General features: G+C 38.7%; 2 protein-coding genes across 4 annotated transcripts in view; one reads left to right on the forward strand and one right to left on the reverse strand.

The window, feature by feature from the left end:
• Positions 1–1,461, reverse strand: part of cdc42se2l.S (CDC42 small effector 2 like S homeolog) — a 65,193-nt gene extending 63,732 nt beyond the window's left edge. The window contains exon 1 of one of the 2 annotated variants that reach the window (XM_041576425.1): positions 1,087–1,461. The gene's annotated coding sequence lies outside the window, so the exon portion shown is untranslated. 2 annotated transcript variants of the gene reach the window in all.
• A 9,383-nt stretch (positions 1,462–10,844) lies between these two features.
• The window catches only part of rabggta.S (Rab geranylgeranyltransferase subunit alpha S homeolog), a 30,898-nt gene continuing 16,600 nt past the window's right edge, over positions 10,845–25,142 (forward strand). The window contains exons 1-11 of one of the 2 annotated variants that reach the window (XM_018243892.2): positions 10,845–10,999; positions 13,104–13,131; positions 15,527–15,637; positions 16,441–16,565; positions 19,509–19,696; positions 19,785–19,982; positions 20,314–20,397; positions 21,513–21,595; positions 22,570–22,662; positions 22,792–22,897; positions 23,013–23,064. In XM_018243892.2, the coding sequence (XP_018099381.1) occupies positions 13,129–13,131; positions 15,527–15,637; positions 16,441–16,565; positions 19,509–19,696; positions 19,785–19,982; positions 20,314–20,397; positions 21,513–21,595; positions 22,570–22,662; positions 22,792–22,897; positions 23,013–23,064 (1,043 nt within the window). In that variant the 5' untranslated portion in view covers positions 10,845–10,999; positions 13,104–13,128. Of the gene's footprint in view, positions 11,000–13,103; positions 13,132–15,526; positions 15,638–16,440; positions 16,566–19,508; positions 19,697–19,784; positions 19,983–20,313; positions 20,398–21,512; positions 21,596–22,569; positions 22,663–22,791; positions 22,898–23,012; positions 23,065–25,142 lie in introns of those variants that run through there. The other variant, XM_041580171.1, reaches the window with a different exon arrangement.

The following is a 25,142-nucleotide window of genomic DNA, read 5'->3' on the forward strand; positions in this document are numbered from 1 at the left end:
GTTCTCTCTTTAGTGCAAATTTACTAACCGGCGAAAAGTCGCCAGCACCCACTTCACAACACTTCGCGACAACGCTAATTCACTAAAATGCAGAGTTTAGTCCCCGGAGTCAAACGCTGTTGTAGGGATCTTGCGCTCAGGTCAATTTGCTTAGGGTGGGAAGTTGTATGGACTTCTTTATGTTAAATGTTGGTGCATATACTCACAAATTACACTTTTAAAAACACATGTCCAGGGAACCTTAATAAAAAAAATAGAGGAAGATCTAGCTACTTTAATGCACTTCGTCCGGTCTGAAGTGGCGGTGTCGAAAGAGGTAACGTTCAGTAAAGTCCGCATTTTAGTGAATTTGCGGAGTAGCGTCCGTTTGCCAGATCGAAAAGTCACCTGGCGAAAAAGTGCGAATGACCGCTAGCGACAGTCTCTTTCGCTATCAAATTGGTGCCTGCTCCCATTAGTAAATCAGCGATGTCCCTGTGAGTGGCAATGCTGGCGGAAAGTCGCTAGCGTTAGCCACTTCGTCCTTTAGTAAATCTGCCCCCATATCTCATGTATGAATTTTATTTTTCGTGTAATCTGTACATTCAATATATACACTCGTTTATTGTACATCGCTAGGTACTATGTTGGCGATTTATAAATAACCATCGTTGGAATTAATTATTGCAGTGTTAACGCTTATTTTATTTTTTTTAATGCATATATGTACACACCCAGGGATGTGTTAGCACTTGTGAGGGATTTCCCCTCACAAGCAAAGAAAACGATTACCTTTAATTCCAACTGCTCCTCAGAATAAGAAAATCTAGTAGGTTTCATTTGGGCCTAAAAGGAAAGTGAAAAGCCTGGCACATGAATTTGTGGTTAAGCCCTGGTGCCAGTTGGGTCTCGGTGTGCCAGAGTGGACAGCCCCATTCACGCAGTGGGGGGGGGGGGATCACACAACAGAATGGCCAGGCCAGTAGTTTAGCGATCACTCTGCTCTCTGATGGGCTGTTAGTAATGATGCTACCCCGGCTCTGGCACAGATTGTCTGATGGCTAATCCAGTGTGCATGTAGCTAGAGTTTATTCCAAATCTACTCACCGAACGCTTCTCCTTCTCTGTTGCCCACGTTCCTCCGCTCCGCTTTGTGCAGTTCACTGCCCAGTCCAGCAGAGATGGATGTGCGTGGGATTCACTCTGGTACCCCCTGGTCTCAGTCACAAGCCCCTCCAACAAGGAGTGTTGCAAACCCCAGCCCCCGGCTCCTTCTCCAAGTAGGCAGAGCCAAGCTACTGTAGCGACTGGCCCGGGCTTTGCACCCACGGGCTGGAGAGACTCTGCACTAATGCAAAGGATGAAATGATGAGAAAAAAGGGAAGTGAAGATGGCTGCTGTAGAGCGATTGAATGGCTAGAAATCCCCTCCTCCTTCCAGCACGGAGTGAGTAATCAGGGCTGCAGGGAGGAGACAGAGCCGGGGCTGGGACTCTGACTCACAGCGCAGCCCTGCACTACACACAGCGGCCACAAGGGAAGCCAGGGCGCCTGCCTACGATTACTCAGTGCTACTGACCAGCTAACTTAGTAGAGACTGCATTGGGCAACTGCATACCTCCCAACTGTCCCTTTTTCGGAGGGACAGTCCCTCTTTTGACAGCTCAACCCGCAGTCCCTCATTTGTACTGGAAAGTCCCTCTTTTCTCTGCACTGAACAGCCAGAAAAAGAAACAAAGTTTCCCACTTAATTGGCTTTTAGCAGAGAGCCCAGAACAGCTAACAGGTGCAAATAAGATACTTTGTAACAAATTTGAGACACAAAAACACAGTTTAGATAAGGAGAAATATTTTCAAACTTTCATAACCTGCCAAATTTTGTAAAACAAACATGGTAATTAGGGGGTGTGGCCACAGAAAGGGGTGTGGTCAAAAAATTGCTGCGCCACGCGCTGAACAAATTTTTGTCCCTCTTTTAGGTATGCAACTGCCACAGCTGGAGTGATAGAGTTTTCCCAGAAGCACTGCTTGTTTGTACAGCAGCCCCCTTGCACCATTTTTTATAGCAAATGCCTCACAAAGGATTAAACCTATGTCTTCATAACGAATCCTCTTGGTTCATGATGATAGGGGATCATTTAAAATGTATGCTTTATTTATGATGGCCATGCTTAGTAGATTGGGGTGGGGTGTAAGCTGGAGCGACTGTCCTGTAGCATAGCAACAGAAGGGATGAACTACATTTATCCGACTGTCAGTGCGCGTTTTCATCCGACAGTTGGATAAAAGTAGTTCTTACATGCGATTCTCCTTCACTTCCTGTTTCTTCACAACATCCAACACGTCGCATGCGTTTCATCGAATGGCGACGTGTCAGCACCAGCCGCATCGTGGAGTTCCTCCCTAAGGGCTCTTACACATGAGCGTTCCGACCTGCGCTCCCCTGCGTTCCGTTTTTTGGCGTTCAGCCGCAGGGGAGCGCAGGAATAGACGCAAGTCATTATTTGAAATGGGGCTGTACTCACTCAGGCGCGTGTAGGCGCCGAACGCAGGTTCAGACGCAACATGCTGCATTTTTCCTGCGTTCGGCGCCTACACGCGCCTGAGTGAGTACAGCCCCATTTCAAATAATGACTTGCGTCTATTCCTGCGCTCCCCTGCGGCTGAACGCCAAAAAACGGAACGCAGGGGAGCGCAGGTCGGAACGCTCATGTGTAAGAGCCCTTATACATTGCGGAGCTAACTGCTGCCCTCAGCTGTTTCTTAACTACACATCTCATCACCATAGTGCTACTGTTTTTCTGTATTGTTGAGAGATGTGCAATAATTCCTGATTTTAGAGGCTCTAACACAGCTGAGGCCTTGCACAGACCACCCACTAAATACAAAAGACAAAGCCCTTTTTTTCCTACTTAATGTGTATTAGTTTTGAAAAAAAATCAATCCTGTCAGGATTAGGGTTGCCACCTGGCCAGTATTTTACCAAAATGATGGTTGATCCCAATGTTATTAATAGGGAAAAAAGATAAATATATAGGAAGGCCGGCATTTTTTTCCAGAAAAGGTGGCCCATACCTGTAGTAAATGTACTGTTTCAGGCCCAAATCCACTCTTCCTCAATCCTGACTCAGGAAGAGTGGATTTGGGCCTGAAACAGTACATTTACTACAGGTATGGGATCCTTATCCGGAAACCCGTTAACCAGACAGCTCCGAATTACGGTATGGCTCTCTCCAATAGACTCCATTTTATCGGAATCATCCAAATTTATTTAAATGATTTCATATTTCTCTGTAATAATAAAACAGTAGCTTGTACTTGATCTCAACTAAGATATAATTAATCCTTACTGGAAGCAAAACGAGCCTATTGGGTTTATTTAATATTTATATTACTTTCTAGTAGACTTAAAGGGGTTGTTCACCTTTGAGTTAACTTTTGGTATGATGTAGAGGGTGATATTCTGAGACAATTTGCAATTGGTTTTCATTGTTTATTATTGAAAGTATTTGAGTTATTTAGCTTTTTATTCAGCAGCTCATCAATTTGCATCTTAACCACTCTGGTAACTAGGGTCCAAATTACCCTAGAAACCATGCATTGATTTGAATAAGAGACTGGAATATGAATAGGAGAAGCCTGAATAGAAGGATCAGTAATAAAAAGTAACAATAACAATACATTTGTAGCATTTCTTTTTGAGTCAGCGACGAAGGTGAACCACCCCTTTAATGTATGAAGATCCAAATTACAGAAAGATCCATTATCTGGAAAACCCCAGGTCCAGAGAATTCTGGATAATAGGTCCCATACCTGTACTACAATGTAGAGTGGTAGCTTTTGTGGTTGGATAAGGTAAACATCATTCGTTTCATAATTTTATACTGAGATTTTCTTTTCCTGGACTGAAAAATGGCACTGGCTACAGTAAGTTAGTGCCCACTGCTTTGTTAAGGAACATGAAAAGATTTATCATGAAGTTCATCAAAGTCTGCTTTGCCCTTGACCCCACTGACTTTAAAGGTGACCCTGACTTGTACAATACATTTTAAAAGTTAATCTGGGGGTCATAACTAGGGCCCATCCAGCAGTATACATGTGCTTAATAAGAATTGAATTACTGACCAGAGCCTTCATTACCTTCATTAGCACCTGTGTTAATATTTGTATGTAATATGTATGTTCGATGCATTGTACAGTACTATGGAATTATGTTGGTGCTTTACAAATACATTTTAATAGTAATAGCTTCTGGAATAGGCTTTCTCTGATAAGTGACAGAAATAAGGTTTCAATCTGCAAGTTACCCATAACATGCAAGAAATATATTTTGTTCTCCTAAGTGCCTGAAATAACGTATTTCACAGTCTAACATTGATGAATATGGTTCCCACCTCACACCCTAGAAAACTCCTGCAGAGTTCCCATTGCCCTCAGTAAATTTCCTAATGGGCCATACTACCACAAATAAAACTGATAGTAACAGTACACAAGGATGAAAGGCAATATAAGGGCCATCAACCCATAGGAGGAAGTCTTGCATTACCACAGCAACCAGTTCATAATTAGAAAAAGGCAAGCTGTCTAAACAATCTGTAAATGGTAAATTTGCATTAAAGGACATGGAAAGCCCCATTCTGAATGTTTACCATTTCAAATAAGACTTATACCTGTTTGTCCACTGTTTCTCTGTGCCACAATTAGGGTTGCCATCTTTTCTGGAGAAAGCCTTCCTATATTCTTGCCATTTTCTACTATTAATAACATTGGCATCAAGCATCATTTTTACTGGTCAGGCCGGGAAAATACAGGCCAGGTGGCAACCCTAGGCTGACTTAATAGCTCTATTAATATGTCACTTCTGCCTTTTCCCTAACAATATGGCAATCAGACTTCAGGCATGTGCAGGAAAAAAAACCTGAATCCTGTGCATGTCTAGAGAAAGAAGCTTCATGTGTGACTTATATCACATGATACAAATGTGAATCACATTTGAATGTGTAATAAATACTCATGAACAGATCTAGAGGCTATTGGGGTCCTCAGAAGTAAAATAGGGCTTTATGTTTTTATTTCATCTGGTTTTACATGTTTATATATCTGAAAAAAAAATCCCAATAAAAATTTAGAAATAAAATAGGGCAGATGACAAAACTTCAGTATAAGGCACGTTAATGGCCACAAATTGTCACAAGCATGAATTTGCCATTTTTTTTTTATTTGCCCATTAGTGACAGAAAATGCATGCCTTCTTTTATAAAAAAAAAAAGATTGCAGGAAAAATATATTTTAATCATGTGAGATCAGACCTACCAAAAATACAAAGTGGGAGGCTGTGGGAGAACTCCAAGATATTAGTAAATTAGAAGAGGCTTGGTAATTTTATGATCATAACTTTGGGACTTAAAAAAAATCCTGTTTTTGATGTATTCACTAACCCAGATATAAAATAGAGAAAATGGGAATGTGTTTTTCATGTGGAGAAATCATGTGCCACCTAGTGGTTAACTTTTAGATATAAACTGGTTACACCAAGATGTCCATTTGTATTCTTTAATTTGTAAGATAAAATTGTAGAAAATAGTGACTACCCTTGAAACATTTGAGAGAAGTAAAAGATGTGTTTATCTACTATCGATTTTCAATAATCGCTATTTTTGTTTTATGTATGCAGGGCTGGACTAAGCCGACTGGGCCGCCCTAGGCAACCTTTCTTTAATACTATAGAGAAAGCAGACCATGCATAATAGTGATGTGTGAGTTAGAAAGGAAAAAATGGGCTCACATGTCATAAAAGGGGGCAGGGCAGGTGCGCGCCTATAAATATAGGCTACCAGAGGCCAAAGCCAGCACATTATGGTTGCAGGCAGGGAGAGGGGAAGAAAGAGCTCAACCCAAAACCCCTATCTATGGCTTAATGATTTACTTTTCGAAATGTTTCAATAGTAGGGCTTTTATCCAGTGTCAGTTTGATTTTAGAAGTCACTTGCTATGTAAACAATGGTATACATCACCTGGAGGCACATATATCAAAGGTCAAATTTCGAATTCATGTGAGTTTTTAAAAACTCCCCTAAACTCCCATAAATTCGAAATTCGACCAATCGAATTTTATTTAAACAAAAATTAAGCTCGGATGAATGGAATCGACCCGAAAACTCTAATTGAATTCTAATTCGATTCGAATTTTAAAAACTCGATTCAAGTTTTTTCTCAGAAAAAAACTCAAATGTCAGGAAGGATGCAAACAACTCAAAATTGATCCCTGGACCTCTCCCATTGAGCAATATGACAGGTTTTAGGTGGCGAATAGTCGAAGTTGAGTTCCTAAAGGGCCAGAGTATGATAAATCTCGAAAATCAGATTAGATTTTTTTAAAAAAAACTCAAATCAAATTCGAATAACTCCCTAGTCGAATTTGACAGTTTTGACCATAATAATTTTGAAAATTCAGAGTTCAAATTTTCAATTCGACCCTTGATAAATCTGCCCCCTAATGTAATCAAAATATATAACCATATAAGTCATAAGTAAACCTAAGTGGGCTTGTTTTTTAACACTGTGTGTAAATTAGAACCTGGGCAGTAAGCCTGATAGGTTGCTGTGAATTACTACCCCGGTGTGAATTTGACCACTGTTGAGTATTATATTCTTAAAATAACCATCCCATAATCATTTAGTTGTATGATTTGCCAAGACAGAAAGATGAATAGTCTGCATTTATGATGGACTGGAACATAGTTTGGTCCTTCATTTATCTGGGTTTTTTCAAGTAACAGGTGATCCAAAGTGGACAGCACTTGCACTAATTGTAATAACAAATACATTTGTATGACTTCAGGTTTAAGTGATCTATTTTCCCTTTATTTTGAGTAAAAAACATAATAAATAAGTTATACTTAGATATGTATCTTCATGCCGTCATCTGTGTATAGTCATCGGCTTAATGACTGGTAATAAAATAAAAAATGCTTCAAAATATCTTAAATTGTCACTCGGGTACAGTACTTTGCAGTAAAGTCAATATTATGAATAGACATTAAACTGCAAACTGCAAAACTTTTGATCCACTTTAACTAGGATTGTAATGACCCCCCTGCTGGACACTTCTGTATATTAACTGTTGCAGCACTCTGTTGCTGTTATGTTAATTGATTTAACTAGTTACCTGTTTCTTCAAAAAGTATGAATAAATGCTATTTTCTATGCTGAAATCCAGCTGTGTAACAGTTCTTCTCTTTCTGCATCTTTTGAAATCCTGGCAGGGAAGGAGGGACTAAAACTCTGATGTTACAAATTGTAACAACTACTCCACAGCTTACATACAGCATGCAGGAACTACATAACCCACAATGCATTGTACTGTTCTGTTCCTTATTGAAATCACGTGCGCAGGGAATTGTGGGGTTTGGAGGATGCAGGCTGAGGACAGGCTGATACAAAGAAACAATAGCCAGTCAGCTCAGCAAAGTAGTCAGACAGATCAGCAGAAGAGCAGGGGGCTAGGCTTAGGGAAGGGAACTGTCAGAAACCATTAAAAATCATGAAAAGTCTGCATATTTTTTTTATTCATGTATATTGCAAAGTTGCTTGAGATTATGCTTACTTTTCAAAAAAGCTTACGTTTATGTTTTTGTGGAGTTCCCCTTTAAACACCACAGTATAGGTAACTTTTAATGGGGTTGTTCAACTTTCAATTAACTTTTAGTTTGATGTAGAGAGTGATATTCTAAAACAATTTGCAATTGGTTTTGACATTTTAGTATTTGTGGTTTTAGAGAACTCTCCAGTTTGCAAGTTCAGCAATCTGGTTGCTAGGGTCCAAATTACCCTAGCAACCTATGGAAATCCGTGTTTGAGGGTTTAAAAAAAAACTAAAAAAATAAGCACTCCGAGGGCCGCCCCCAAAACCATACCGCCCTAGGCACAGGCCCTCGGGGGCTAGGGTTGCCACCTTTTCTGGAAAAAAAAATACTGGCCTTCCTATATATTAATCTTTTTTCCCTATTAATAACATTGAGATCAACCATCATTTTTTTTAGCTGGTAAACTACCGGCCAAGTGGCAACCATATTGGGGACCTATATATAAATATGACCCTGTATAACATATTAAAAGTGAAAGGGATTCTGTCATGGGAAAACATGTTTTTTTCAAAACGCATCATTTAATAGTGCTACTCCAGCAGAATTCTGCACTGAAATTAATTTTTCAAAAGAGTAAACAGATTTTTTTATATTCAATTTTGAAATCTGACATGGGGCTAGACATATTGTCAGTTTCCCAGCTGCCACTAGTCATATGACTTGTGCTCTAATAAACTTCAGTCTCTCTTTACTGCTGTAGTGAAAGTTGGAGTGATATCACCCCCCTCCAGCGGCCTAACAAAAGAACAATGGAAATGTAACCAGATAGCAGCTCCCTAACACAAGATAACAGCTCCCTGGTAGATCTAAGAACAACTCTTAGTATACTAAAAGCCAAGTCCCACTGAGACTCCTTCAGTTACAGTGGTGTGAAAAACTATTTGCCCCCTTCCTGATTTCTTATTCTTTTGCATGTTTGTCACACAAAATGTTTCTGATCATCAAACACATTTAACTATTAGTCAAAGATAACACAAGTAAACACAAAATGCAGTTTTTAAATGAGGGTTTTTATTATTTAGGGAGAAAAGAAATCCAAACCTGTGTGAAAAAGTAATTGCCCCCTGAACCTAATAACTGGTTGGGCCACCCTTAGCAGCAATAACTGCAATCAAGCGTTTGCGATAACTTGCAACGAGTCTTTTACAGCGCTCTGGAGGAATTTTGGCCCACTCATCTTTGCAGAATTGTTGTAATTCAGCTTTATTTGAGGGTTTTCTAGCATGAACCGCCTTTTTAAGGTCATGCCACAACATCTCAATAGGATTCAGGTCAGGACTTTGACTAGGCCACTCCAAAGTCTTCATTTTGTTTTTCTTCAGCCATTCAGAGGTGGATTTGCTGGTGTGTTTTGGTTCATTGTCCTGCTGCAGCACCCAAGATCGCTTCAGCTTGAGTTGACGAACAGATGGCCGGACATTCTCCTTCAGGATTTTTTGGTAGACAGTAGAATTCATGGTTCCATCTATCACAGCAAGTCTTCCAGGTCCTGAAGCAGCAAAACAACCCCAGACCATCACACTACCACCACCATATTTTACTGTTGGTATGATGTTCTTTTTCTGAAATGCTGTGTTACTTTTACGCCAGATGTAACGGGACGCGCACCTTCCAAAAAAGTTCAACTTTTGTCTCGTCGGTCCACAAGGTATTTTCCCAAAAGTCTTGGCAATCATTGAGATGTTTTTTTAGCAAAATTGAGACGAGCCTTAATGTTCTTTTTGCTTAAAAGTGGTTTGCGCCTTGGAAATCTGCCATGCAGGCCGTTTTTGCCCAGTCTCTTTCTTATGGTGGAGTCGTGAACACTGACCTTAATTGAGGCAAGTGAGGCCTGCAGTTCTTTAGATGTTGTCCTGGGGTCTTTTGTGGCCTCTCGGATGAGTTGTCTCTGCGCTCTTGGGGTAATTTTGGTCGGCCGGCCACTCCTGGGAAGGTTCACCACTGTTCCATGTTTTTGCCATTTGTGGATAATGGCTCTCACTGTGGTTCGCTGGAGTCCCAAAGCTTTAGAAATGGCTTTATAACCTTTGAAATTGAACTCAGGTGTGATAAACCACAGTTAAGTTATTTTTTAACAAGGGGGGCAATCACTTTTTCACACAGGCCCATGTAGATTTGGAGTTTTTTTTCTCCCTTAATAACGTAAACCTTCATTTAAAAACTGCATTTTGTGTTCAATTATGTTATCTTTGACTAATAGTTAACGTTTTTTGATGAGCAGAAACATTTAAGTGTGACAAACATGCAAAAGAATAAGAAATCAGGAAGGGGGAAAATAGTTTTTCACACCACTGTACATTAAGTAGGAGAGATAACAGCCTGCCAGAGAGTAGTTCCATCCTAAAGTGCAGGCACAAGCAGGGGTGCTTCGCCAATGAGGCGAGTTGAGGCTGTCGCCTCAGGCGGCAGCGCCCCACTAGGTACCAGGGGCAGCAAAAATGCTGCTCCTGGTACTTTAAGAGAGAATTTCTGGGGGAGGGGGCTCAGGCGGCGGAGGGGCCAGGATCGCCCCTGGGCACAAGTCACATGACTGGGGACAGCTAGGAAACTGACACTATGTCTAGCCCCATGTCAGATTTCAAAATTGAATATAAAAAAATCTGTTTGCTCTTTTGAGAATTGGATTTCAATGCAGAAGTCTGCTGCAGTACCACTAATAACTGATGTGTTTAACTTAAGTTGAACCACCCCTCTAATGTACATTAATATTTTTAAGAGAAGTTTTTTAAGTGTCAGCAGCACTTTAACTTGAGAAATCTGGCCCTAACTTTCACATAAAACATTGGCAGGCCCGGATTTGTGGGGATAATTTTAGGGGCTTTGTATTGGTTCTGAAGCACTGGGGACAAGCAGGTGATTTGCTGTATGCCAATCCCCAGTGTTCCAGATACAAGCGGAGATAGGCCTTGGGGCACCGGCTACGTAAATCTCGCCAGGGCCACCTAAAAACGCAAGTTTACATTCGTTAACTTCACTTTCCCCATGTCCCTCTCCTAAATTAGCCAATTTTTAGTCCCTAAATTGTGCAAATTCTGGCCCTTGTTTGCTTTAAAACAAAAAGATTCGTTTTGGTCAAATATTGAGTGGAGGCTCTGATGACAATGAGTATTGCCTTGGAGAATTATTTTCCTGGCACAAGTAGTAACAACAATACGGTAAAGGGAAAACCGCACGTTACTATTAGTTGTGAGAAAATATTCTACATTCCACGTGCAGCAACGCCGAATTTTCAGGTTCCGTAGATGCGACGTCACACTCTCGTCTCGCGAGACTGTCAAACTCTGCGCCGGTGAGCCGGAAGGAACCGAGGAGTTGGGCATTTAAACGACGATTCGGGACTTCGTGCTGTGTAATGAAAAGTGGGACGGTTAGGAGGTACAATAGGGCCAGCTATTTCCATTCATTACTCACACACTGATTGACGAGATCCACCTAGGGGCCTATCTATTATCCCGGGGAATGTGTGGATGGAGGCTCCCAGTCTACTGAGCAAAATGGGAGCTGTAGTTTCTATTTCAGATCGCATAGCTCTCTCTTTAGTATGTTTGCATAAAGCTTCTCCTGACATTTTCCCTTGTGCAGCAAATGGAGGAGAGAGGAGAGCGGAGAGCAGCAGTAGTAGTCAAGCCCCATCTCACAGAGACTTAGTGCATCAACACAATGGCAGGGTCACTTTGTAGTTGGTTATATCTACCACTCTCCCACAACTCCTCTTTCACTGCAATGGTGGTGCTGGTCGACCTGGCAGGGTCCCATAGCAACAGTGGTAAATTCACAGATCCGCACACACACTATTATCTGCAGTCGGGACGTGGCCCCTCTTTTTATTATACTACCAGTAAAATCAACGTTTCGGGGGGTTCAACCTCCCTTCATCACTTTGTAGTCCATTGTGCTTCTGTCTGAGCCCCACATATCTCCAAAAGGCAGCACAATAGACATAATTTGGCTTGCTTCTGTATAAAGTAGAATGTACAGTTTAATTTTCTGTATCCCAGGCCTTAGTTGCACCTGTGGGTAGCTGCTCTATAACTGGGTGCTTGGTAACACTGGGTCGCTGTAAGTGGATTAATAAACGTAATATAAAAGTTAATATCTTGTTTATTTTTCCTGTTTTCAGGCTCTGTAGTTGAGATAATGCATGGCAGCAAGTTCTAAGGTCTTACTTAGTGCACACTTTGCTATATGCATTCATATATATGGAACAGGGACGCCAAAGTGCTTACCTTTTTGGTGGATGTGTAGCATGTCATTTATAATTTACATCTATAGCAGGGGTATCCGACCTTTTGGCTTCCCTGGGCCACATTGGAGAAAGAAAAATTTTCTGTGGCCACACTCGAAATACACACAAACACTAACGCTAGCTTTTGATTTATTTTATTGTAAAAGAAAAGAGGGTATCATAAACCAAGTGAGATTTTTGACATTGAGTTTGAGAAAGTAATGTATCAATATATGGTTGAATGGAAGTAGTTGCAATTCTCAGGGAATTCTCAAGGTGCTCATCAGATAATTTGGTTCTTTTACTCTTAGGAGCACATTTACTTAGCTCGAGTGAAGGAATAGAATAAAAAATACTTTGAATTTCGAAGTATTTTTTGGCTACTTCGACCATCGAATTGGCTTCTTCGACTACGACTTCGAATCGAACGATTCGAACTAAAAATCGTTCGACCATTCAATAGTCGAAGTACTGTCTCTTTAAAAAAAACTTCGACCACCTACTTCGCCACCTAAAACCTACCGAGCATCAATGTTAGCCTATGGGGAAGGTCCCCATAGGCTTTCTAGCCAATTTGCGATCGAAGGAAAATCGTTCGATCGATGGATTAAAATCCTTCAAATCGTTTGATTCGAAGGATTTAATCATTTGATCGAACGATTATTCCTTCGATCGAGCGAATATCACTAAATCCTTCTACTTCTACCTGGGCCACGGGTTGGACACCCCTGATCTATAGCATCAAATTGCAGTGCTGTGATTGACTGACAATCTTGGGAGGATGCTCTCTAGCTGGGTTAGATAGTATCTCGAGAGGAAAGTAGCTGCAAGATGGATGAGGCAGTTTGTGTAGGTAAGAGGCAAGGGAGGCTGATTGGGGGTTTGGGAATTCCGACAGATTTGCCATATTGTGCAAAGATGATGGTAGACTGAGCTCAGGAATGGTAGTTGTAGATGGAGCAAATCTTTCTAACCTGATGTTAGCTGTTAACACCCCTATTTTTTCAAGCGTTACCAGATTTTGGATTCCTTTTCCCAGTCTTCCTTCACTCTTGAGCATTACCCAGATTTCTGCTGATTTTTTCAAGAGTTCCAAATTTCTTTGGCGCATGCCTATGCGCAGTGACATAATCGGAACGATGTGCGCATACTCAGCATAGAATTTGTGGCTTCATGATGGGTTGTGTGCAGACGCATAATAATGCTTCTTTATGGAAGACTAATTCAATTTCTTTTTTTTCTTTTTTTTGACAGGAGCTGTTTTTAGTTTTGAATCACAATGGTAAGTACAAAAACACCATGCGCATGTTTTGCAAGCTTGCAGTACATACTTGAGAGTTGCATAAAACTATAGGTGAAATAGTTAGCTTATACGTAACTATGTCTTTCCACATTTAAGACATAGCAGTGCTCATTTAGTTAGTTAATGAACTGAATGCAAAGGGGAAACCATATGTTTGTCAAACGTGTTCACCTTTAAGTTAACTTTTAGTATGATGTAGAGTAAAATTCTGAGACAATTTGCAGTTTGTTTTCAGTTTTTATTATTTGCAGGTTATTGAGCTATTTATTCAGCAGCTCTCCAGTTTTCAGTTTCCGCAGTCTGGTTGCTAGGGTCCAAAATACCCTAACAACCATGTATTGACTGGAATATGCGTAGGAGAGGGCCTGAATAGAAAGAAGTAATGAAAAGTAGCAATAACAATACATTTGTAGACTTACAGAAAGCTGTAAGTCTACCCCCCATTTGAAAGCTGGAAAGAGTGAGAAGGAGAAGTCAATTAAAATATAAATAATGAAGACCAGTTGAAAAGTTGCTTACAATTGGCCATTCTATTACATACTTATAAGTTAACTTAAAGGTGAACCACCCCTTTAAGTAGGGGGATCTCCTTCTCCTGCAGATGCTAACATATGGGCTAATATAAGTGCAATTGGCAGCAAAAGCAATCAGGTCTTTGCTGTCAGTTTCATACTTATAGTAGACTGCTCAAACCAAAATGCTTATCTGGTTGCTATTGGCAACTGCACATTTGCGAGTCAGCACCTGAGTTTGAAAGTGAGCTTTTAACCCTGACAGCATGTGAATGACTATTGGCTGGCCATATGCTGCGTTTTCATGACAAGCTGTGTGCCTAATACTCTTTTCACCTCCTTTCAGAAGCACAAATGTAGATGCAGAAACAGGGGAGCATGCATGTCTTTCTAATGTGTATGTACATGTACTTGATTTTGTTTATATAGTGAATAAAGTACCCCCTCTTGTAAAATATAAGGATATTATAAGTCACCGAGGAGTTTCATGACCATATAAAAACACGAGGCCGAAGGCCGAGTGTTTTTATACAGGTCATGGAACTCCGAGGTAACTTCTAATATCCTCATATTTTACAACTGGGGGTACTTTATTTATTATAATACACAAGTTTCAATGAGTCATGTGACAGAAATTACATCAGAACTCACCGTTTATAACTGATGACATCAGAACTCACCGTTTATAAGGATATAATTTACAGGATATTCATGGCTTTTGTGTATTATACATTTATACTTTAGTGCACAGAACCTTTACATCTTTAATTTACAAACGGCAGTTATCAATATACATTGTTGTCAATGCACAGTGACAGCAGGCATAGAGTAAGGACCAGAGAGGAAAAGGCAAAGATAAACAAGAGAAGAATGGAAAAGAAAAGGTATAAACGCCTAGGAGAAAAGGGAGACAATAGCCAGGTATATTACTAAACACCAGTGGAAAGGAAAGGTCAATACAGCGTCCATATAATGTGCCAGTTATTCATTATAATACAAGTTTCAAAGCCAGATTATAATACAATGTCATCTAAAGTGGTCTGTGTAGCTCTTGAGCAGTCTAGTCTGGGGTAGAAAAAAACTCAAATACCCAAAGACAGCCTCATTTACAGAAAAAAAGCCAAATTGTTTTTAGAGTAAGAAAATGTATTGCTTTAGGTAGCAGGGTAAATGAAGAAGTAAATTAAAGGGCAACTATCGTGAAAATGAAAATTTAATATAAGCTTCAGTATATAGAAATAAGAAAAATTATATTAAATTTTCGTGATAGTTCCCCCTTTAAATAAACAAGGAGATAATGGAATGGAATAAAAAGACCTGGGAAGAAAGGTGGCCATACACACACAGATATCATCATACGGCGGAAACAAGCCAGCTCGTCAATTGACCAAGTTGGGAAATTTTGATTGGGTGCCTTTGACATGAGCCAGTGTTTACTGCTGATTCATCAGATACAAGTCGAATTCTAGTGTTTCTACCTGTATTTCTGACGATTCTGCTCAAAGGGGGTAATATACTAAAATCTGAATTGTTACATAATTGTTATGTTGGCCACCGTAAGAAAGAAGTAAAATAATAGAGATGGATACTGTTGAAAGGGGTGTGGAAATAAAATTGTGGGAGAGAGGGCAATAGACATTGGTTCAACATATTAATTGTCCTGGCACTAGTTACAGATGATCGAATGTGTTTCTCTGGTAGGCCAAGTATATTTGTGTGTCAAAGGGAATGTGAAATGCTTGGGTATAGTCCAGGATGATATGTTTTTTTCCTAGGCTGTCAGAATGATAAAAATAAATCTGTCACTGTGTGAGATTTGTTGTGCAAGTTTTCAACATACAATGATGGATTTGTATCTTCAGCATGGACGCATTAAAGTAAAGACTAGCTTGGAGCAGCAAGAAGCAAAGCGGAAAGAGAGAGAAAAGAAGCTTCAGCTGTATGTGAGCGCAACACAAGCGGCTTTGCAAAAGGTGCCTCCACACATAACCATCACCTCCACTCCTGCTCTCTCCTTTTCCAATTTAACCCTGTTGTCTTTCCATCCTTTTGGTCTTTCTTAGTTCATTTTCTCTCCTCAGTGTATCTTAAAATATAACACCTCATGACTCATAAGACCTCTTTCATTACCACTTCAGTCCTCACTTTCTACAGCTTTCTATTGTCTCATAAGTGACTTTATTAGAAGTTACTGGGGCTCATAACAAGGTCATTTTACGGCCCTCTAGTTTTTAGTAACAAGACATTTTTCTGAAATGTACCTATATCCCTAAAAGCCTCCCCTCATGTTGCAGGGTCTGCTTCCTTTGTAGTAATGCCCCATGTCTCATAGTTGCACATGTGGGGCCCATTTGCTAATATTCAGATAACCTTTTTTCCATTAATCCTATGTTTTTCTCTAAAAGTTTTTTCTTTTTAATTTTTCTAAATTCGCTTTATATGGGAAACCCAAATTATTAGAGGTTTTAGAGAGATATTTGTATTTTTTAGCACATCATTCCACATGTTTTCCATTAACACTATAATCTATAATCTGATTTTATAATCTTTAAATGACTTTCCTGGTTTTAGAGAAATAGAGTTTTATTGTGGTTTCAAAAAGCTCTAAAGCCACTAAAATTTGACCTTTAATAAATGGGCCTGCTCGTTTTACCTCCATATTTCACATTCCCTTCTTTTTTCTGTGCAACAATTCAAACAATCTTCTTTACTCAATCACTTTTTTTCCCTTTTTTGCTATTTGAATTTTTATGGCAGTATATCTATTTTATTTCAGCGAGAAAATGGGCAACTTGATAAAGAAGCTCTTGATCTGACTGCCCAGATATTGTCCCTGAACCCAGATTTTGCTTCTCTATGGAACCTGAGAAGGGAAGTATTTCTGCAGCTTCAGACTGATCGGTAACCACCTTATTATGTCTAGTTATAAAAATAAATTCCTTCATTTAGACCCATTTTTCTGTTCTTTGATGGGGTTTTAGTAATATCAATGTTTTCCCATGTCTGGTTAAGGGTTTCATATACAAATACAGGAACATATATAAATAAAAATATACATGCATATTAAAGTTACTGAAAGTAATAATAAAAACAATATTAGATGCATTACTGCTTTTTTACCAGGTCCAATGATGTGGCAGTTTTCCACAGGGCTGCAGCACAGCAATACTAAAAACAAATGATTTGTGCTGCAGATAAGACATTGGAGGTGAGATAACTTATCTTGAGTGATAGTGTAATGCAGGAATTTCCAGTTGGAAAGTAACAAGCCAGATATGTATCGCTAAATGATTTCATGGTCACAACCCTCAAATGCATGGGACAGCTATCTAACAAGCTGCAAACATTGAACTGCATTGAAATATAATGCCAGTCTGTAGCTAAATATGAATAATCATTTTAAATATCAAAAATATCATTACATGGCCTTTTAAAGGAAAGCTATATACTGTTGTTAAAAAGAGATTTTTTTGCCTTATGGAAAGTGTGGAAATTCAGCACTGTAATAATACAATATGGATAGGCCTTAATGCAGTAATATAAACATAGTCTGTTCAGGAAGGTTGACATTGTTTGAGCAGGGACCACACACCCTATTAAATCTATTTTTGGTAATAATTTTTGTTAAATAATCCATTTATTCCATTGAATTGTTTGTGCTTTGTCTATACAGAAACTCTAGTATTATGAGGCATCACAGTGACCTGAATGGTGGAATTTAGCCAAGCTCGAGTAAATTATAGTGATAAATGGTACAATATTTGCGTAGCTCCTTAAAGTTATTGGTTTTTAGCAATGCATAGGTTGTATTTTTGTTTTTATCCTCATGCAAAGCAATACACAATGTTACTGTATTCATAAATAGTCATAATTACCCTGTACTATATATAATACTCCTATAGCCTTTAATGAGTGTCTGGATTCTGGATGGCAGTATTTTTGACCATTTGTCCGTACAAAATCTCTTCAGTTCAGTTAAATTTGATGGCTGCCCAGTATGGACAGCCTGCTTCAAATCATCCCATAGATTTTCCATGATATTCAAGTCGGGGGACTGTGACAGCCATTACAGAATATTGTACATCTCCCTCTGCATAAATGCCTTTGTAGATTTTGAAGTGTGTTTAGGCTTATTGTCTTGCTGGAATATCCAACCCCTGCGTAACTTCAACTTTGTGACTGATGCTTGAACATTATCCTGAAAAATTTGTTGATATTGGGTTGAATTCATCCGACCCTCGACTTTAACAAGGGCCCCAGTCCCTGAACTAGCCACACAGTCCCATAGCATGATGGAACCTCCACCAAATTTGACAGTAGGTAGCAGGTGTTTTTCTTAGAATGCAGTGTTCTTCTTCCGACATGCAAAGTGCTTTTTGTTATGACCAAATAACTAAATTTATGTCTCATCAGTCCAAAGCACTTTGTTCCAAAATTACTGTGGTTTGTCTAAATGAGTTTTGCATACAAGTGACTCTGTTTGTGGAGTGGGTGCAGAAAGAGCTTCTTTCTCATCACCCTGCCATGCAGATGTTCTTTGTGCAGATTGTGTTGAATTGTAGAACGATGTACATATACACCATCTGTAGCAAGATGTTCTTGCAGGTCGTTGGAGCTGATCGCATTTGCTGCTCCTGTATTTTTCTTGGCCTGCCAGACCTGGGTTTTACAGCAACTGTGCCTGTGGCCTTCCATTTCCTGATTAAATTCCTTACAGTTGAAATTGACAGTCTAAACCTCTGAGATAGCTTTTTGTAGCCTTCCCCTAAACCATGATACTGAACAATCTTTGTTTTCAGATCTTTTGAGAGTTGCTTTGAGGATCCCATGCTATCACTCTTCAGAGGAGAGTCAAACAGAAGCACAACTTGCAATTAAATACCTTAAATACCTTTTCTCATGACTGGACACACCTGCCTATGAAGTTTGAAGGCTTAAGGAGCTAATCAAACAAAGTTTGTGTTGCCAGTAATCAGTATTGAGCAGTTGCAAGCATTCAAATTAGCAAAATTACAAGGGTACTCAAATTTTTGCACAGACAGTTTTTCACATTCTGAATCTTTATTCAGAAAACACCTCAATACTCAATAGATGTTCCTGGGAAATGAAAGACATACCACGGTTATCTTTTTTGTTGAAAGTGGAGTAAATTATTATGCAGGCTAAGAGGGGTTCCCAAACTTTTTCATATGACTGTAACTGTCTTCAACTTACTAAAAGTTTATTTGAAGGTGAACAACCACATTAAGTTATCTTTTAGTATGTTATATAATATCCTAGTCCTAACAAGTTTGCAATTGGTCTTCATTTTTTTTTTTATAGTTTTTTGTCTTTCTCTCCTACATCTTTGCAGCTTTTTAATGTGGATCATGAACCCAGCAGCCAAAACACTACTGCTCTAATACGCTACAATTTTATTGTTGCTTTTCTTACTGCTCCTTATCTTTCTGTTTAGTTCCTTAGATATTTATATTGTGTTCTCTCATTCAAACCACTGGCTGGTTGCTAAGGTAAACATGTCCCTAGCAACCAGATAGCTGCTGAACAAAAAGCTAAATATCTATGTCATACGAAAAGATATTTTTTAATTATTAAAAACAATAGTGACTGTGTCATGGTTTATTGTGTTCAAGTTGTTTTGTACAGAATAAATAGCTATGTGCTTTGTGGCTAAATGAAAGAATGTTTCCAGCAATATAATATATTCATAGACCTCTTGGTACATTAAAAACTAAAATATTCAACATTTCTTGTATAGTCCTGTCTTTCAAGCTTCGGTAGATCTCTAACTATTATACCTCCTTGCTACACTATGACAATTACATAGAATTTTGTTTTTATTAGTTCAGATGAAGAAATGCAGTCTGTTTGTTCGGGAGAGCTCACCTTCCTTGAGAACTGCCTTCGTGTAAGTCCAAAGTCATATGGTACCTGGTACCACCGATGTTGGATTATGAAGATCATGCCTAAACCAGATTGGGAACGGGAACTGGCACTCTGTAACCGCTTTCTTGAGATTGATGAACGGAACTGTGAGTGGGATGTGCTGGGGTGGGTCTTTGTTACTATTGATAAGTGTGCTACTTTGTCTTGTACAACATCTGCCTTTATATTATACAGTTCATTGTTGGGATTACCGAAGATTTGTCACACAGTCCTCATTTGTTCCACTCCCTGAAGAGCTTGAATTTACCACTTCTCTAATTAGCAAAAACTTTTCCAACTATTCTTCCTGGCATTATCGTAGCAAACTATTGCCACAGATCCACCCAGACCAACTCAGAATTGGTAGAGTGACAGAAGAGGCCCTACTAAATGGTGAGAGACATTTTGAAGTCATATTAAAAGAATTCTCACACTTTTTTGACACATCTGCTATGACACCTGCAAGACCAGATATCCTGAAGGTGGTAATTTTCTTTCATATCCTTTTTGAATTCTCCTGTTCATCCCTGTCAAGATAATGAGCAGCAACCTGACTTTGTGACTTGTCTATACCCATTTAATAAATTCAGAATTAATTAATTATTTTCTAGCACACTATGGGGTAAATTTATCAAAGAGTGAAGTGAAGTATTTATGGATATGCGCTGTTTATTGACTTGGTAACATTTTAATATTTTACATATCATAATAAATTTAATTACAGAACTAGAACTTGTACAGAATGCATTCTTTACTGACCCAAATGACCAGAGTGCTTGGTTCTATCATCGCTGGCTTCTTGGACGAGGTAAGAAAATTATGCAATGTTAACAAAGTGCAACAGGATTATTATTATTATTCTAAACCTTTTATTAATGAACTATATATATTTAGAGGCACATTTATTAAAGGTCGAATTTAACTCTATTAAATTCAAATATACTCAAAATTCGATTTGCAGGTTATTTAATAAAAAAAATCAAATATCTTAAACTCGCACAAATTTTACTAAACTTGATTCGAGTTTTTTCTCCAAAAAAATCTCGAATGTCAGGAAGGCTACTAACATGTCTAAATTGGTCCCCCATTGACTTATACATGAACTTGGCAGGTTTTAGGTGGCGAATAGTCGAATTCGAGTTTTTAAAGGCCAGAGTGTGATAAATCTTGAAATTCGAATTAAAACTCAAACCTTAGTTGAAATTGCTATTTAAAGAATATTGGTAAGTGAAATTTTAAACACTATTTCAGGAATATCTGGTGTGGTTTGTACAGTCTTTGCCTAGCACACTGTATCTTGAATTAGCACCTCTATATCTTTTGTTGAATAACTTTTTTATGTATGTCTAGTAGAAATTTTAGGAGTGGAATATATTTTATTTCCCCTGTGCTTGTTTGTTCTAGTTTTTGTGAATTGATTGCCCACTCATCTTGCAACTTTATAGATACAATTCTCTGGCAATATTATTAGAAGAATCAACCCAATATGGAAGCTACTCTTCAGTACAATTAAAAAAAATATTCCCTATGCAGAATAATCCATATCCATAAATTCTACTAACATGTATTTCATCCCTTACAGGGACAGTAAAAATACAGTATATCCACGTATATATTATGCATCTGCAAATAAAGTATATATTGGCAGTAACAGTCCATTTTTTCAGCTTCTGTTATCAGCCATGCAGACTTTGTCTTACAGGAATTTATAAATTATTTGATGTAAAAGGCTAGAGGATGGGGTATGAATGCAAGTATGGAGCAATGCACACTCGGTTATGCACTCATTTTTATTATTTTGCTTTTGTGTTTGTAAATGATGCTTTATATTTAAATGTATATGAAACCTTTTTAGTTCAGTTCTTTTAGCTATCACACAGTGAAAATCTGGTTTGGTGAATTTCCCATTTGCTCTCTTTGCAGCGGATCACCCTCTTCAAATTCGATGTGTTATGGTCAGTTTGGATGAAGCATGTGTGTCAGTAACTTTCTCTCAACCAGTTGCAGTGAGTTTGCATATTGCATTTACCATTATACTTTAATGTTTTATGAGCTGTACAGAAGAACAGGGAAAAGCATGTTTTTAGATGCAATGGTAATGTTACATTGTGTTTTCAGATATGTTTGCATTCTTTATTCTGTTTGCCTAATGATTTCCTAATGATAATTATTGTTTATGGGGACATTTGTTACTTTATCCGATGGAACAAATTATGACTCCACTGAGAACCCCTATATAAATGGAGCTGCTTATAATCTCAAAGGCTGCAGCTTTGCAATCTTTCAATTTAAAATTTTAGCTCTAAATAGAACAGTACAAGAACAAACAAAACCAAAGATATTTTTTAGTTGCAACAAAGGTGTATTCAGCTCAAGCTTAAATAACTGGAAAGGGGATATACTGCCCTTTAAAAATGCATGCATTAAAGCTGTTCTTTTGTAGCAGACATACTGCTAACTGGAAAAAACTCAGGAGGAGGGGGAATAAAGTGTGTTTGGCATCAGTCGTAAATGGACCAAAAATTGTCAACACTGTAGTATTTAAATCATTATTTTACGCAGAAATAGAATATTTGTGTTGCTAAATGCACATACAGTATAACCAGTAGGATTTCATCTGATTTTTTTTTTTAAATACTGCATTGTAACCTGATGCTTTCCAGATAACGGATCTTTCCATAATTTGGGTTTTTATTAAGTCTACTAGAAAATCATCTAAACATAAAATAAACCCAATAGGCTAGTTCTGCTTCCAATAAGGATTAATTATATCTTAGTTTGGATCAAGTGCAAGGTACTTTTTTATTACTACAGAGAAAAAAAAGAAATAGTTTTTTCAAATTTTAATTATTTAGATAAAATGGAGTCTATGGGAGACAGCCTTTAAGTTCAGAGCTTTTCAGATAATGGGTTTCCAGATAATTAATCCCGTACTACAATGTTTTTATTAAAAATGTTGGGTTTTATTATCTGTTTGTAGGTGCAGGAGGATTTAATTCTCTTTCTTAATGATAAACCCATTTTTGTGTCATGGAACACTGCTGGCAGAAAAGAAAAAAGAAGTTTATTTTGGGTAACAACTGACATTTTATTACCATATTATTATTTTTCCTGTGTGCATGCATCTGTATTCTTTTGTCTTTTTTGGGTGCCTACCATTTAGATGTCTAAGTCACTCTGCGGTCTTTTATGCATCTTCCAGGTGTGTGAACTCCCCAAGGAATGTATTAATGACCCTTGTTGCCAGTACAAATTCCAGGTCCTTTGGAAAGATGGAGAAGCAAAGAAGGAATGCATCCTTTATCCAGGTGAAGATGTGCAAGAGTAATGGGTGGTTTATAGTGGTAAAAAGTGTTTGTGTGTGGGTAAGCAAAAATATAACTGTTGAGATTTGTTTATTAATCTCTAATTCTTCCTCTGCAGGAAGACGAGAAACCTGGTGTCGTGATTCTGCTACAGAAAATGAATTCTTCAGGTATGAAATTATCTATTTTGTGCACCTCACTCTCATGTAAGTAATCCTGCGAATTTTCTGTATTTGCTTATTAGGGACGTTATCAGCAAAAGACCTACGCAAGTGAACCACATAGAATACTCTGATATTTTATAGAGACATAGTGACACAAAACAGGTTAACATACCTGGTGTTTTGATGCTGCATTCCCTGACCTTGCAGACAGTTCAGTGATTATAAGGGTCAGGGCACACAGGCAGATTCGGGGAGATTAGTCGCCTGGCGAGAAATCTCCTCTTCTTCGGGGCAACTAATCTCCCAGAACTGCCTCCCCTGCCTTCCCGCCAGCTAAAATGTAAATCACCGGCAGGATGGCACTCGGAGCGAATTGTTTTCCGAAGTCGTCCGAAGTTGCCTCACGAAGAAACTTTGGGCGACTTTGGAAAACAAATCTCTCTGAGTGTCATCCTGCCGGCGATTTACATTTTAGCCAGAAGGAAGGCAGGGGAGAAAGTTCAGGGAGATTAGTCGCCTCCAAGGAAGAGGCGATTTGTCGCCGGGCAACTAATCTCCCAGAATCTGCCTGTGTGCCCTCACTCTAAAACGTAAAGCAATTTTACCTACACTTAATTTATGATTCATTGTTTTGCCTGTTGCCAAAGATATCCTTGTGGTTCGGCATTGCTCCTCTTGGTACAGATTCTAAGCAGAAGAGTCTTATACATGTGTGTCTTCCCGAATCTCTAATTTGACAGATATAATTACACTCTTTCCTTAAGGGTTGGTTCACCTTTAAACTAACTTTTAGTATGTTAGAGGATTATAAGCAACTTTTCAATTTCATTATTTATTTTGTATAGTTTTTAAATTATTTGCCTTATACTTGCTCTTTCCAGTTTTCGAATGGGGGTCACTGACCCCATCTAATTACACATTTATAGTTATTGCTACTTTTTAATACTCTTCTTTCTATTCAGGCCCTCTGCTATTCATATTCCAGTCTCTTTTTCCACTCAGTGCATGGTTGCTAGTGTAATTTGGACCAGACTGATGAAATTGCAAACTGGAGAGCTGCTTAATAGAAAGCTAAATAACTCAAAAACCATAACTAATAGAAACTGAAGACCAATTGCAGATTGTCTCAGAATATCACTCTCTACCTCATACTAAAAGTTAACTCAAGGTAAACAGCCCCTGTAATAAGTCTTACTTTAAACACAAAAATTTGCATATAGATTTGCAAAGTGTTAAACACATTACTTTGAAAATGCTGATGTATATTTAATTTCCATTTGCCTTGTTTCTCCCTAAGATTTCCTAAGAAGGTATTACAGGCTTAAGCTGGCCATAGATGCAAAGATCTGATCTTACGAATCCTCGATTCGTACAATTTTCGGACCGTGTGTGGAGAGTCACAAAATTTTTCGTCCCACGGAGATCGGTCGTTTGGTCGATCAGACAGAATAAAAGATTTCTGTCAGCTGCCGATAATTTCTCTGCATGTATTGCCGATCGTACGATTTTCAGTGGGAGACTGTCACTAGCTTTGTCGGACATAACTTTCGTACGATTGCTGTCAGGGGCAGAACATCGGCTGATCTGTTCTTTTACTACTTTATTTGATCTGAATGGTTAGTGGCAGGTCGGGATATAGGGAAGTCCGATTGTTCGAGGTTTGAAGGATCGGATCTTTGCATCTATGGCCAGCTTTAGTCTGCAGTTTTACCCTTGTCATTATGGGTCATTTACTTAAAGGAGAATCAACGCCCCACAAACATAAGCCCTCTTTCACTGCCCTACATAGGCCCCATTACTGCAGAATCTATTACAAGCAAAAGTGTCCCTGTTTGTAAATTTCACCTATAGATGCAGAGTAGTGCAATGCAGTTCACAGATGCCATCTTCTGTATATTTGTGTTTTCTTTGTATCAGTTTGCTGCTACGGGGTTATTCTGTGTCGGCAAACTGATACAAAGAAAACATGAATAACAGAAAATGGTAACTTTGAACGCTGCTGCATCTATAGTTTAGCTTTACAGAGACACTTTTCCTTGTAAAAGATACTGCAACGAGGGGGCAATGTTTCCTCTAATTTCTTC

Source organism: Xenopus laevis, chromosome 1S (assembly GCF_017654675.1).
Source record: "Xenopus laevis strain J_2021 chromosome 1S, Xenopus_laevis_v10.1, whole genome shotgun sequence".
Classification (NCBI taxonomy): Eukaryota; Metazoa; Chordata; class Amphibia; order Anura; family Pipidae; genus Xenopus; species Xenopus laevis.